Below are 15,625 nucleotides of genomic sequence, written 5' to 3'. Positions count from 1 at the left end.
TATTCTATACCTCTCTTCTTGTCAACACAACTCATGTGCTGAGCCAAACCGACAATGCATTGACATGCATTGACATACTAACAAGCATCGTATGTGTACCCAATGGGCCCTATTTTAACAGGTGCGTTTAGGGCGTGTACGAATCCACTTTACGACTCCAACGGCGGAAAAAAGAGTCCGGGCGCATGTTTCAAAAGGGTTGTACTTAGTGTCTTCATTAATCAGAGGTGTGTTTTGGCCGTAACATGCAATAAAATCAGAGTGTCATCTCCCATTCCCTTTAAAAGCCAGGTGCGTTTGGACCTTAGCGCATTGCTATTATGATGGAGGATTTGCTAAGCAGGAAGGAGAGATGTTCAGGAGAAGAAACTAATCTGCTCGCGCCAGTAACCATAATAAAATGTAATAAAATCTTTTAGATATACACAATAATACCATTACACATTGTAATATTTGTTGCATAGTTGCATGGTTGTGTGTCTTGCTGTGTGTGTAACAAGCATAGTGTGCGCGCTGTGCTAGAGCCTAGGCGCATTTTACTAATGTGCTGTTAAAATAATGAAATTGACTTCAGACCAGGTTTTTGTTGGTCAATGGCGCAATCACTTTCCGCTGCCTCAAGATAGCAATACGCCATGAATGCACCTGAACACACCTCCCTGTAAGACCAGCACACCCATGGGCGCAAATATGGGCGCAGCAGCATTTGCTATTTAAACGACTGGGGCGCTGGACGGAAACTGACAACTGTGTTTGTCTTAAACCAGCAAAGACAACTTGCGTCGGGCTTTGCGCTGCGCCGGGTGCAAGATAGGACCCAAAGCCTGATATGATGATTGTTGTCCAAAAAGAGTGACAGTTTGGGTTTATTTTGTTTCAATCCCACACACACACTGTCCTGTTGCTTGAGCACCAAATGTGGATTAATCCGCCGCTGAAAATAGTCCCCAACAAATGCACTATTTCCTCCTGTTTGAGTAACACTTGCTAAAAAAGAAATCTTGAAAGAATGCTTTTTATTGGTCTTTTCTTTACTTAATGTATGTGTCGTTGATATTCCACCTTCCATTCCCTCTACTCTTCCCTCTTTCTTCTCCTCCTTCCCATCATCCCTCTGCCCCATTGTGTTTCCTCTCTGTCAGCGTTATTCTCTCTGCCAGTCACTGGTCAGTCTTTGGAGCAGAAGCCTCAGGGAGGGTCTGGATTTGTTACTTCCTGGAGACCCCAGGTCACCCCTACAGTAGAGATGCCCTCATCTTCTCCTTTAAATCCTTCCTCTGCTCTCCCGCTCTTTGGGTCTCCTCCTCCTCCTCAGCCTCATTTAATCCAAACTGCCATAATCTCTATCAGTGACCAAGATGCAGGTACAGAATAAAAAAGGAGTAACATTGTTCCTGCTTGATTACAATTAGCATCAACACTAAGTGACTAAACCCCACCAATACAGTATATAAGCACACGTCTCCCCCTGCTGGTTGATTTCATTAAAGCAGCTAAACACTTGATTCCACAGGTAAAACTATACACTGTTTATGCTGTGCTAGTGTGGTGGCGAATGAACATCGACTTTCAGCTTCTTCTGTATAATCTCGTCTATGTTTTTTTTCTTTTTGTTTTAGAATTCAAAAGACAGCTGAGCACCCTGAGTGAAGAGGATAACCAGTGTACAACCGCTACAAGTGAGTGTGAACACAAAATAAGTAGAACAGGGCTACATTTATACTACTGTGTTTTTGGGTTTATATTACAGACAGTACGTTTACACCTCGCGTTCACACTACTCCGGCGTTCCCGAGCTCCTAAAACGGAGAGATTTGGAAACAGTGATAACCCTCCATAGTCTCTTCTGCAACTTAAAGCTACTACCATGGCAACTACCAACCGCGCGGAGTATACATGCTGCTTCCTGTTTACACAGGCACACGCATGCCCAGTATAGGGCTGCACAATTAATCACAATTTTATTGAAATCGCAATATGGACTAGTGCAATATCCAAATTGCAGATATTTGTTAATGGCAAAATATGTGTCAAACCATTCTGAATGAAGTGCTGTGGTGCTGCAGAGACGTCCCGACCTACAAATCCTATCATACAGACTAAAGAAAACATCTTTGTTTGGTACAGATCCTCGCAAAAATCACACTATAATCATTTACATTTTTTAAGATTCAATATTAGTCAATGAAAATGAGAATAATGATACAAACATGATCATTCCTTTCAATATCGCGAATCATATTGCAATTGCAATATCAGTCAAAATAATCACAATTAGATATTTTCCTCATATCGTGCATACGCATATGGTCATGAGACATGCGTTTTGGGCGTGTTAGTATAAACAGAGATTATTTCTGCTACGGGGGCTAAAACTCTTTTTTTTTTTGGCACAAACCACCGCTTAAAGGGTAACTACCGTTTTTTTCAACCTGGACCCTATTTCCCTATGTTTTTGTGTCTAAGTGACTGATGGGAACAACAATCTTTGACATTGGTCCAGTATTAAGCGAGATTGTTGCAGTTGGTAGCGGCGAAACAAGCTACAATGTAAGTTAATAGGACAACTGTCAAGCTTGTATTTACCTTCATAAAAGTGCACGTTTTGCCGCTGACAGGCTCAGATTAATATTGTAAGTGTCTGACAACATTATGGAAAGGATTTCTAAGGAGGTCGACCTTTCTGTTAAAGAGTAAGATCCTTTTTTTTAAACATAAAAAATTGCATTCGTTAAAGCCACCAGACTCAATGTAAACAGTAATTTTAGCATCGTAAAATACACTTCATTCAAAGTCGACAGAAACAAATTAAACTATGAAAAGCCGTTTTGGGTCGTCTTTCCTCTTATCCAACCATCACAACTCTAGTTTTGATTGAAATAAACACATAGTTTACCGATTTACATGTGAAAATATGTTGGCTCTATACACGCTTAAAGTATTGTTTTTTTTAAATGGAGTCTGGTGGGTTTAGCGCTAGCGACCTCAGAGCTGTTTCTGGTTAAACAGAACGGTCTCAAAGAGGTTTTAAAGGTCTATCTCTGAAGGGATCCTTTCCATAATGTTGTCAGACACTTAGAATAATAATCTGAGCCTGTCAGGGGCAAAACGAGCACTTTAGTGAAGGTAAATACAAGCTGGGCAATCGCCCTATTAACTTACATTGTAGCTTGTTACGTTGATGCCGACTGCAGCAATCTTGCCTAATACTGGACCAATGTCAAAGATTGTTGTTCCCATGAAAAAAATGGTAGTTACCCTTTAAAAACCAAAACATAGTAGTGTACTGTAAAAAACCTAAGTGACACCTATATGCAATGACTACACGGCTTACTTTATATGACTTTATGTTGTTCAGCAACTGATCCCAGAGCGCCGGCCAGCCGGAGGCCAACGTCGTCCAGGGCTTCAGAGCAGAGAAGAGACGCACATTTTGGAATCGAGGTTGTTAAGGCATCAGCAGGGTGAGTACATATAAAAGCTTGCCTTTCATCAGGTTTGGTGTCTTTTAATATAAGGTGTGGTTGGCATGGCTCTAAAGCAATAACCCTCCCCACCCCTGAGATACTCCAACACTGTTCATGGCATCAATGTATGTTGTCAGATGTATTACGTGAGTTGTAAGAATGTAGAGATTTAAGCATGGATGTTTATTTGTGACATTGGAAGAAGCAGTTTTGTCATAACTGTGGAGAAAATGTGATGGGGTTGAAACGGCTTGATAAAGCTAGTAAGAGAACCTTGATTTGGCATTGTTTTGTCAACGTTCACACTTCAGGGCTTCTCAAAATCATTTAGCACAACATATCTAACAAGCAGGATAGTGACAAACACAAGAGCAACAAATTAGAATGAAAAAAACAGAAGCTAGATCAACAAAAGACAAACTGATCTTTGTCAAAAGTGATCTACTGTTCAGTGAGTCTTGAGAAGATTTTTAACAGAGGTGAAAACTATTTTAAAGATAAGGCGACACACAAATATTCTGAGTCTTCATTTTAAGCCAAGGTCTAGGAATATCCAGTAAACACTGGGTAACCCAACTGAGATTTTACTAATATATGGAAATTTACTGAGGGCCTTCACCATGTCGTGCCTGATAGGTAAAAAAATAGTATAATCTTTAGGAAGGTATGATTGCATTTCTTCAATCAATCAATCAATTTTATTTGGCACATGAAATCGTCGAGGTACAGTTCCAGTGAAATGTGACCCCATCAGCTTCTTCAACTTCATCATAAAGCAGAAGTGGCCGTGAGATCGGCACACAGAAAAAGAGTCACTCGATTGAATGGCACCGCCACTCCAGGATCCAGCTCTCGTTGAAAGGACGCCACAGCTCCCGACACCCTCCTGGAAACCCACGGAGGCCTTCCAGCCCACCGTCCGACGCCTGCAAACTGGCTAGCAGGATGGCGAGCAGAGAAGTCACATTTGGTGTTCAGTTCCTCCACGCTTGCCTCGGTAGCTCCTCTGGATATGAATCAAGAACACCCAGACCTATGGCAGTTAACAACACACATGCTGCAGGGTCTTTTGAGCAATCTTAGGGCCGATAATAAGAAAATATATGGGGACATGAAGCCTCTCATAGTCTGAGTTCAGAGACAGTTCAGGTGAGTGCAGTCTGCATAAATGCCGAATGATATATGAAGCTTCAGTTGGTGATTTCCTGGTACATAAAATACTGTACAAATACTTTCAACAACCACTGTGAACACGGAAGGGGTTTAGTGTGAAAAAAATGTGGCTGGTTGCTGCTCGTATGTTTCCTTTCAACAGTGCACGGCATTTATACATTTCAGTGTGTGAAATTGAACTCAATTACTGGTTGTCATTTCGCTGAGCAATGAAACTACACTTTGTTTTGCCTGTCACATCATGACAACTGACTGGGATTGATTGTGTTGATTATTTGAACAAGTCGAAAAACAAAATATGCCTGGAAATGTCAAAGCACATTGCTGCTACGTGTATTTAACAGTGTTAGAGTATTTAGGGGTCGATTTTTCCTTCAGCAATTTTCTAACGTTAATCGCACTGCATGTATGTTACTGATAACAACCTTTGCTGTGTAATCATACATGGCAACAAATATTTGCACAGAACAATATGTTGTGGTCTATTCAATACTTACATTTGGCAACTGAAGTACATGGGTCTATATTTTATTCAAAGCCAAAGAAGATCTGCAGTGACGATATAATGTGTTAAGAAAGATATAGTCTGTTATTTTTGATACAGCCTTTTCTGTCTACATGGGTTTATGTTGCTAGACCCTACAGTACTTTGACAAACGTTATTTACTGTTTTAAACCAGACCAGACCACAACCAGGCTTCTATCTATGTAGGAGTGGACAGCCCCCACAGTACAGTATGTAGTTTTTCTATTTTTGCAGACTGCAGTGTTACAGGGATGTCAGCTCCAGGCTCTTCGAGCTATTTGTTTGCCAAAGAATGCCTCTGAAGGCTGGGCATAGATGAGGTTAGTGATGATTTTTCATCATGATTCATCCCAGTAATTGTTGGCAATGTTCCACAACCTTGGTCAATACTGAAGTTCAGCAGAGAATACTTTGTACAGGGAAGGTCAGTACCTGAGATTCTCCAGGCAGACCATTTTTCTTGGGGTTTGGTATACCAATAAGGGACAATACTTTGAATACAAGATTGTAAGCCTGAGCAGACAGTAAATTATATGAAATAAAGTTGAGCAATATTGTTTATATAATCATTGAATCAAATGCCTCCCTGTACTGTGAAGGACTTTCTAGTAGCATGTTTTTCGCGTGCCTTTGCAATTAACTGGTTAGGCTTGGATTAGCAGCTTTGTCTTTTAAGGATTTTTTTGGGGGCATTTTAGGCCTTTATTTCCACAGGACAGATGAAGACGTGAAAGGGGAGAGAGGTGGGAATGACATGCAGCAAAGGGCCAGAGGTCAGAGTTGAACCCGCAGCCGCTGCGTCAAGGAGTAAACCTCTAGATATGTGTGCTTGCTCTACCAACTGAGCTAACCTGGCCACAGCAGCTTTGGCTTTTGATACTTCATCTGACAAACAAAATTCCCCACTTTTTGGCCAAAAATCTATTTAAATTTTCTTGCAATGCAGATTCACATGTCTTAGCCTACTACAGATCTCATTTAGATATAAAAAATCCGTAAATATTTCTTTGTTTTCACTGTAAAATCTGGTAAAGCAAGACTCTGGTGCCCTCTGTTCAGCAGCTTCTACTGTTTATAATTTTGTGGCTATGTTTTAGCTGCTTATCCTGCTGCTTGTTCAGCTGCGCATGAAATTACCTAGCACATGGGATTTTTAAAAGGATTCTTTTTTTGTTGAAATATAAACAAAAGTAACTTAGTCAAAGTCATGTTGATGTAGCAAGTGTTATGTGATCTGGCAGTGTTGTTTCAATGTATTACTTTAAAAGGCTGCTGCTTCTTGGCAAGACCTGGTAATTTCTTCCGTGATTTCTCACAAAACGCTTGTTTGGTTCATGACTTTGGTTTGAATCTCCTGTTGTACATTTCTGCTATTTATCATTTCTGTAGTTTCATGTTACATTGCTCATTTACTTACGTATGCTGTTCAGTGGAATTCTGCAAAATATGGCCAGATATGGAAGACTTTCCTTCCTGCATAACAGCATAACTCTGATCTTCATTTGTTTGTCCCTCAGACTTGAAAGCATGGCCTCACTTCTGCCCTTTAGCCCCAGAACGACCGTAGACCCAGGGCTAAAATATTTTGAGATGCCAAAAACACAGATGGATCAAACAGAATCAAGGCCAACAAGGACATTCCCTAACATCCAGCCAACATTTCCTCCCTTCACTTCTGCACCTAAGCAAAACCCAGATTTTCAAGATCAATGCAGATCTGCTTCAGTCAAGGAGCTTCTGGTTAAACCAAGAAGTCACATGTCCACAATGTCCATTCAGTTAGGGGATTTAATAGCACAACCAGAGCCTGTTCAACATATACCTCTTTCTCCTACCAACCCCCAACCTACTTCCAGATCACTCCAGGGACCTTCGTTGCACTTGCCTCAAATGGCTAGAATTGACACAAAACCGATAGGAAGGATAGGAGTGGCCCATAAAAAAGAAACTTTAACTATGGATTTGGGGTAAGTGTAGTATGGTGCTCTGTCAATTAAATCCTGATTCTATAATCTCCAAAATACTTCTAAGTTCAATGTTAATAATTGCAATGCAAAATGAAATCATGATGATTAAAGAAAAGTAGATTTAGTTCAGGCAGTTTTGACAGCGTTCTAAAGCACTCCAGCCTTTTTGTTCTGACATCAATCTTTGGTTTACTTTACTCCTTTAGAAATGAGAGTGTGGCTTTCTCAGTGTCATCTTGTGTCAGAGACGCCAATTCTGCTTTTCCTCCAATTGTGATGGACGAAACACCTGAAGCTCAGTCTGGAGAACAGCCCATTGCAAAAAACCTACAGTGGGAGAACCTTCAAAAAGACACTCAAAAAATAAGCCCTGCTGTTCCAATACCCATTATGGATAAGAAAACCATATGCAACATGACTGCCTCAGACAAAGTCACTTCAAGATTGGACTCTGATTTTGGGTTTCTCTCAGCACAGCAGGCCACAACAGACACTTTATCAAAGCAAAGAGAAAAAATTAAAGTGGATTTTTCATCGTCTTCCACAAAATGCTTTGATGTGCATGGTTTGGACCCAGAACATTGTATGGAGAAAGGGAGTACTGAAAATGTGGCTTCTGTGGATGAAAGACTACTGTGTGAAAGAGATAGGAGAGTTGCACAGGAACTTGTGTTGCCAAGCTCTGCAGTCGGTATAAAAGAAAAGCGTGTCTACACATCTAAGGTGGAACTTTTTCCATTGAGTACAACAGGGATTGCTATTTCTCATTCACCGTCCACTTCACAGCCTAAAGTTCAGATTGAAGAACCAGTGGGGGTGCCAAGGATGATTAAGTCACAATCAAGCTGCCCACAATATTCCAAGATTCCTGGCATGCCATCTTTACATCAGTCTCAAGTTATAGCTTGGTTCGATGATAGGTTATTGTTTCAGAAGTTACCCAGCAACAGATTTCCTTTACTCCTGTATTCAGATTATGTTGGTTCCATTTCTGAGGGTAGTGCAGGAATTGCCAAAATGGTGGACTTAACACCCTCCTGCTCCAGGTCTGCCAGTATTCCTGGATTTCCATCTGCTTTGAAACGTGAGCCCAATATGACTTGTCTTTTACCTACATGTCCCAGAATTAGCAGGATTCCAGGATTAGCTTCTGCCGGATCAGTGACCGGATATGAAAAGAGTGTTTGGGACAGATGTTCTCTGTGGAAGAAACCATTGCCGATAAAAGAAGCATTTGCTTCATACATGCCTTGTGTTCAGAAAGAAGCTGTTAGTGATACTAATATCATTAAAGGCATGGTGGCCATGTTACCAACATGTTCTAGAAAGGCCAGTGTTCCAGGGTTTCCTTCTGCACCATTACAGAAGGCTTCAGATACTCTAAGTACACCCCAGAAGCTGTTGCCAGGTATCGTCAGTCTTCTACCAATATGCCCTAAACAGACCCAAACTCCTGGTATGCCATCTCAAGATCAAAACAATGCAGAGAACAAAGATTGGCATGCCCTGGGGCGATTAATTACCAATAGACCAGAAAAGAAAACACAAGCTTACATTGGTCAGTGGATACCGAAAGACACAGAAAACCCTAAAGATATGGTAGATATGTTGATAAGTTGTCCACAAAAAGCCAAAGTTTTTGGCTTACCCTCTGCTCCACGACAAGAACCCAGTATGGTTAATGTAATGCCTTCATGCCCCATACATAGTCGAGTCCCTGGTTTGCCTTCAAAGACTAGACAAAAACTTTGTTTGTCCAGCTGCAATGAATGGTTTGCTTCTAAAAGCTTACAGTGCAAGAGCCCATTTATCAAAAAGGAAGTCCAGATTGTAAATGCAGTTTTGCGTTTTGATAAGAACACTGCTGAAAGTATGAGTGCAATATTACCCTCTTGTGCTAAGAATGCTAGTGTATCAGGGTTTCCCTCTGCCCTGACACCAACATTAGCAGATGGCCCAACTATGGTGAATGTATTGCCTAGTTGTACAAAGGAATCTAGAGTTCCTGGAATGCCACTTAGAGACACAAGCAAACAATTAGTGTGGATAATGGAAAGTAAGTCGCTGCTAGTCCCTAGGGAGAAGTCTACAGTTACATTACATTTACAGAATCTTAATGTGTTCTATTCTGATTGTGATATGATCAAAAATATGGTATCAATTTTGCCCTCCTGCCCACGGACAGCCTGTTTACCAGGCTTTCCATCAGTACCATGTCAGGTGTTGGCAGATATACCAAGTATGATCAATCTTCTGCCTACTTCTCCAAGACATTCCAGAGTATGTGGAATACCCTCTAGATTCCACAGTGAGTCTCATGAGTCAGAATGGAGTCTAAACAAAAGGCCAATATGGAAAAGGCCATTAACAAACCCAGGAAAACTTTTAGTAATACATGACCCTAAGATATATTTAAGAGAAAAGGCAGTGGCTACAATTATGGTATCAATGTTGCCACCTTGTCCAAAACACTCATATATTCCTGGAATTCCCTCTAAGGCACGAGAGAGACCAGTGGAAGCTGTGACGAAAGAGGCTCTGAGCATGTTAAAATCCTTAGCCACTTTCCCAGAAAACAGTAAAATTCCAGGTCTACCTGCAAAGTATAGTGCAAAAGCTTCTCATGGCTGGTATATGGACAGGGATGAGGTTTGGAAAAACCCATTCAATATAAGGTATTGCGTTGTTAACCAAGATTTTCCAGTTAAGGAAATGTCAAGTAGGGAGAAAGAAGTAATGCTGAGTATGCTTCTATCATGTCCACGACAAGCCTTGAACCCTGGATTTCCTTCTGCTCCACGACCCCAAGCTGTTGATGTTAGTGTGGGAAAAAATCCAGACATGGTACAGTTGCTGCAATGTTGCCCAAGACAGTCAAGTATAATTGGTTTCCCCTCCAGAATGTCAATTATTTCCCATTCTAAAGTAGGGGGCTGGCCGGTGGTAAATATGCAAGACTGCTGCCAAATTTACCCAAAGTATAGTTCTTCTCACAAAGATATAGCAATGGCAAGTATTTCTCTTGAACCTTCTTGTCCAAACATTTCTCTCAGTTCTGGTTTCACAGCAGTTTCACCGCCTGACATAGACCGGCTTCCGAATATGGTAAATATAGTGCCATCTTGCCCAAAGAAAGCTTCTGTTCTTGGGGTAACATCAACACATGTGCACCATTCAGAACAGGGGTGGCCAGGAACAAAAATAATTGGAAAGGAAAGTGAAAACCTTAAAAGTCAACAGCTGTCACTGGAAGAACATTCTCTCTGTAATGTTTCTGTCAGAGAGAAATCCATGCAGTTCATATTCCCAAGCCAAGATGTACCAGAACATCTACAACAAAGAATGACAATTGAGTCATTAACCTGTCCCGTCGAGGCTATTGTCAAAGATTTACCATCGTCAAATTCTCAAATCCAAGTGGACCAGCGATCCTCTGTCGTTAATGGGATTGAGATGTTATGGGATGAGGCCAGTCCAACCAGATTAGATCTTGACACAAAGAAAACTAAATCTGATGTGTGCTCAGCTTTGGAGAGACATAAAGATGAACGGGGCTTTTGGATACCGATTGAGGCTGAAGAAATAGCTGTTCTCGAAAAAGGGTGAGTGAGTTGGAGAGTGGAAGTTTGAGTTCTCTATGTGATGTCAGCGGGTTAGATTTGAAACATATGCTTGTCAATTCTGTTTTCAGAAACTTGCATTGCAGAATGTGGCACTCCATTCCTGACATGCCATTGTTCTTGAGTGTTAGGAAGAGGTGGGTTGCCTTGGTTTGCACAGTGATGCAGTGATGCATTTCTACAATAATGCATTTGCTTTATCTCAACACCATTTGACTGCACAATTTGCATTTGTTGTGTGTCAAACATTCTGTTGCTTTGAGTTATTCTGTTTTTCACCAAACTTTTAGTTATTTCCCACTTGTACCTTGTCATTGTTTCAGCCCCTGGGGTCAAAAGGATATTCAAGAAACACAAATATCAATGTTTGAGAAGGTCAAAGAAGTAGAGACTGCTGTAGTCACTGTGAAAGGTCATGGTTCCATGCCCTTAGAAGAGTCAAATAAAACAATGTCAATAGACATCATTACTACTACATGTTATGACAGTGTGGATGAAAAGTGCATTAGATACTCTGAGAGTGGGTAAGTATGAGAGAGGCTAATACATAGGCACTTGTCAGTTTGATCTAGGCGTAGTGATATGTGTTGCATGGTTTTAAGTAATAATGTCCTCTTTAGGTAGCTTAAATTCTTCGCCTTTCATTGTCAAATTGTATCGCTAGTGATAGTTAGCAAAATGGTTTACCATTGAGGGTTCAAGCAGTGTAGCGTGACCGGGACTTTGTATATCTGTATACACGTTATATTATATATGGGCGCCCGCTCTACCAACTGAGCTATCCGGGAGCCCTACAAATAATTTTTTAAATATTTCAGTCTTCTGAACTGTGGCAGTTTTATTTTGTGTGAAATTTAAGGAAAAAAAAAAAAACCTCGATATACCTCGAAAACTGACAATCTATGGTCTTTATACCTATACTAAACTGTACTGTTTTATGTGTAAAGTGGGAGGAAAGGGGCACCGTAGGGCACCACATTGTGTTTATCCGGGTCTGATTAGAGGAATATACTTTGAGGAATACTTCTGTTGAATTATTGGATGTTTTTCACTCTGTAATAACACTGGCTTTACTGCACTGGCTGTTTTTACTGTATTTAACCTAAGAAAATGCTGTGGCATGATGTTTTTGCAGTGCAGGTTTTTGGCTCTAGTGGTGGGTCGTTTTAATACAGGCTGTTTGGAGTGAATAGCATTTGTTGAAATAGCATGCATGAGAGTAAAATACCTATTTTAAGAAAGCTGAGTAGTTGTATCCAATTTTGCTATCATACTGTATGAAAAATAGTTGATACTATACTGTGAAGACCTGATTACTTTCTCACTAATTGATTTAGGTACACTGTAGCAGGCTTGCATTGTATTGTGAGGAAAATATGTAGAATTACAATGTAGCTAATGGGATGGCATCTTACAACAGTAAAGCTTGACTATAACTTTGTATTTACCTTCTCTTTAGACATGAAAACATGGTTTCGCTACAGCCATCATGCACAATTGTTGCTGGTGCAGAAGAACTCGCATCCCAAACCCAAATAAAGAATGCTGAGCAGCAGTTAAAGAAACATCCATCAAACAAGACCATACTATGGGAGGAGCTTCCAAAGGCCAATACAATAACATATCCTACACAAAAGACTATAATATGGGAGGAGCTACCAAAGGTATCTACAGAGGTAACTAGAAGATCAGAGGAAGAAATGGAAATGGCCAGTCTCCCTTCCATGATGTTAGACACTGGTGATGGAATAAAGACAAATACAGAAGCTGGGATTGCAGATTTATTGCCAATGTGGCCAACAGTTAGCACCCTATTTGAATTCACTGCTACTGCTAAACAAATAGACGAATGCCTACTGGACAGCAAGTCTACTTGGGATACTCCATCAAGGGATAATGAATTAGTGGATGAAAAGTCTTCCCCCCCTCGCGTGGATGAAAAGTCTTCCCCCCCTCGCGCACAATGTGTGCCATATTATGTGAAGCCTGAAATTGAGTATAAACAGTACACTTTCTTGGAAGCCTGCCCAGGTGTGACAAACATTGCTGGCATGTCGTCCAAATTGCCCGTAAAAGACAAACACTGGCTTATAGATCAAAAGCCAATCTGGGAGAAACAATCAAAAACTAAGGAAATATTACTGACGGATGCATCAAAGGATGATGAAAAGAACAAGAAGGAAATGGTTTTACTGGTACCCTCTTGTCCCAGAGAGGCCAGAAATCCAGGGTTCCCTTCTGTACCACAATACAGTGGACCACCAAATGTGGTGAATATGTGTCCCGGTTGTCCAAGTGTATCCAATATACCTGGTTCACCATCTACCCATGAAGCCAATAACAGATTTTTGGTATCTCAACAGGAACCACTTTTGGAGAAGAAAATAAAAACTGAAGTTGTTGTCATGACAGTGTCACCAAAAGAGAAGGATGAAATGGAAATTGGAGCTTTGGTACCAACTTGCCCAAAATATTCTTGCATAGCAGGCACCCCCTCAATTCCACAACCTACTGTAGCACTTCATGGATCAGATATGATCAGCCTTTCAAGCTCTTGCCCCAAAACCTCTTGCATTGAAGGTATTCCATCATTAATGGAACATTTCAGCAACATCTGGGCTACAGATTACACACCCTTAGGGGTTAAACAGCCAAAAAGCAACGCAGTCATGATTGAAGAGAGACCTCACAATGATGACATGGGGGCCATGTCAGCTTTAGCCCCAACTTGTCCAAAACAAGCTTGTATCCCTGGATTTCCATCTGCTCTGGAACCTACAGTAAGTAATAATGCATTTAGTAGGGTCAATCTCCTTCCATCCTGCCCGGCCTCCTCAAGTATGGCTGGTTTTCCTTCAATACAGAAAGCTGACGGCAAAGACTGGAACACTATTCATCAACCATTATGGGAACAGGAAAATAAAAAAGAGTCTGTTTTACTACTGGAGTACGATAAAATCGGCAAAGACATGAAAGGAGTTGTGTCTCTTGCACCTAGTTGCCCAAGAGAATCGCTCATCTCTGGCTGTCCCTCTTTACCGAAATCCAGAATGATTAATGCTGTTGACAAGACAAATATGATCAATCTTTCAAGCTCATGCTCAAAAGTGTCACAAATACCAGGATTTCCATCATCTCATAATTCAAAAGAGTGGACACAGAGCAGGGAATCACTATTTGAACCAAGATTGAAAGACAAGCAGGTGTCATCAATAGACAGATGTCAAGGAGATAAGAGAGCAATGAAAGCAATGTTTTTTCTTGTACCATCCTGTCCAAAAGAGGCACGGACGCCAGGATTTCCTTCTCATCCAAATCCCCTAACTGTGTATAGTGCACAGAATATTATCAGCCTTTTTACATTGTGCTCGCAAGTTTCCAAAATTCCTGGATTCCCATCAGTTGATGGGAATAGGAGTGTAGGATGGGTAACAGAAAAGGGTTCATTGCTGAAGAGGCTACCGAAGAAGACAGTCATATTTGACACATCAAATGACAACAAAAAGATAATGAAGAATATGGTTTCATGTGTACCATCCTGTCCTAAAGTGTCAAGCATCCCTGGTTTCCCATCTATTCCGAATCCCAAAATGGTGTATTATGGCCAAAATGTAGTCAACCTCCTTCCTTTGTGCCCCCTTGTTTCTATCATACCTGGATTTCCATCGGTTGAAGGGCACAGGGAAGAGGGATGGGGTACTGAACTGGTTTCACTGATGCACAGACCACAAAAGAACAATCTGTTTAGGATTGACAGCTCGCCAATTAACATAGACGAACCAAGCAACATGCTTGCTTTAGTTCCTTCTTGCCCAGGAGCATCAAAGATTCCAGGCTTCCCATCTGTCCCGCAATACAATATGCTAAGGATTGTACCTATTTGCACCAAAGTATCCAGTCTCCCTGGATTTGCATCGTTTGAAGGGGCCTCAAAATTCCAATGGCTTTTTAAAACACCCACTTTGTGTGATAAGCCACTAAAGGAAACTGTTTTTGTGATACACCTTCCATATCAAGACAAAGAAACTGCGAAGACAATGTTTGCTTTAGCGCCATCTTGCCCAGAAGCACCCAGGGTCCCAGGGTTCCCCTCTGCATCTCAAACCAAATCAGAGATTGAACCCAATATCATACGTTTTGTACCTTGCTGCTCTAGTGCTTCAAATCTCAAAGGGTTTGCATCCATGACTACAATTCCAAGCACAGGGTGGATAAATGAAACAAAACCAATTTTAATAAAGCCTCAGGAGAAGAGGGCACACATGATTTTGTCACTTGCTGGACAGGACCAGCTATATTGCTACAACACGAAAGGCATGGTGAAATTAGTGACATCCTGCCCAAAAGAGGCCAGAGTATGTGGTTTTCCTTCTGCTCAAGTTGTAAACAGACCGCCAAACATGGTCAGCTTATACACATCTGCTCCATGTGTTTCATGTATCCCAGGTTTTCCATCAGCAAGGATGCTTAGCTCTGAATGTACAAATATACAACCTAGGACAACACACAAGTCCCTGTTAAAGAAGCTGCAGGATGAGAAGATTTCTGTCATAGCAAAGTTCCCAGCCAAAGACAAACATGATCAAGATGAAATGAAGTACATGGTAGCATTGGCTCCATCATGTCCACATTTGACTCGAATCCCTGGGCTCCCCAGCATTTTACAATTGAATCCAACAGAGAATAAAACAATGACTATTCCAGGCCCTTGTTCTACTGAGAAGCATACATCACAAGAATTGCCTCATGCGCAGTCAACTCAGTCATATCTCAAAGACCCAAGAATGCCTGGTGTTCCATCCACATCTATTCGCCTCACCAGCACAGCACTTGCATATGGTGAGACATTCACAGTGTGAAGATTGAGTTCAC

At 41.1% G+C, this 15,625-nt stretch overlaps 1 protein-coding gene across 18 annotated transcripts in view; it reads left to right on the top strand.

The window, feature by feature from the left end:
* Positions 1-15,625, top strand: part of ehbp1l1a (EH domain binding protein 1-like 1a) — a 52,159-nt gene that overhangs the window by 21,908 nt on the left and 14,626 nt on the right. For 11 of the 18 annotated variants that reach the window (XM_078275925.1, XM_078275928.1, XM_078275926.1 and 8 more), the window contains 7 exons: positions 1,143-1,364; positions 1,620-1,679; positions 3,359-3,464; positions 7,023-7,133; positions 7,340-10,735; positions 10,825-10,890; positions 12,213-15,592. In XM_078275925.1, the coding sequence (XP_078132051.1) occupies positions 1,143-1,364; positions 1,620-1,679; positions 3,359-3,464; positions 7,023-7,133; positions 7,340-10,735; positions 10,825-10,890; positions 12,213-15,592 (7,341 nt within the window). Of the gene's footprint in view, positions 1-1,142; positions 1,365-1,619; positions 1,680-3,358; positions 3,465-7,022; positions 7,134-7,339; positions 10,736-10,824; positions 10,891-11,076; positions 12,185-12,212; positions 15,593-15,625 lie in introns of those variants that run through there. The other 7 variants (XM_078275940.1, XM_078275938.1, XM_078275939.1 and 4 more) reach the window with 6 other exon arrangements.

The sequence above is a fragment of the Sander vitreus genome, chromosome 19, assembly GCF_031162955.1.
Source record: "Sander vitreus isolate 19-12246 chromosome 19, sanVit1, whole genome shotgun sequence".
In the NCBI taxonomy this organism is placed as follows: domain Eukaryota; kingdom Metazoa; phylum Chordata; class Actinopteri; order Perciformes; family Percidae; genus Sander; species Sander vitreus.
Note: the sequence above shows the minus strand (reverse complement) of the source record. Positions and strands in the feature narration are given on the sequence as shown.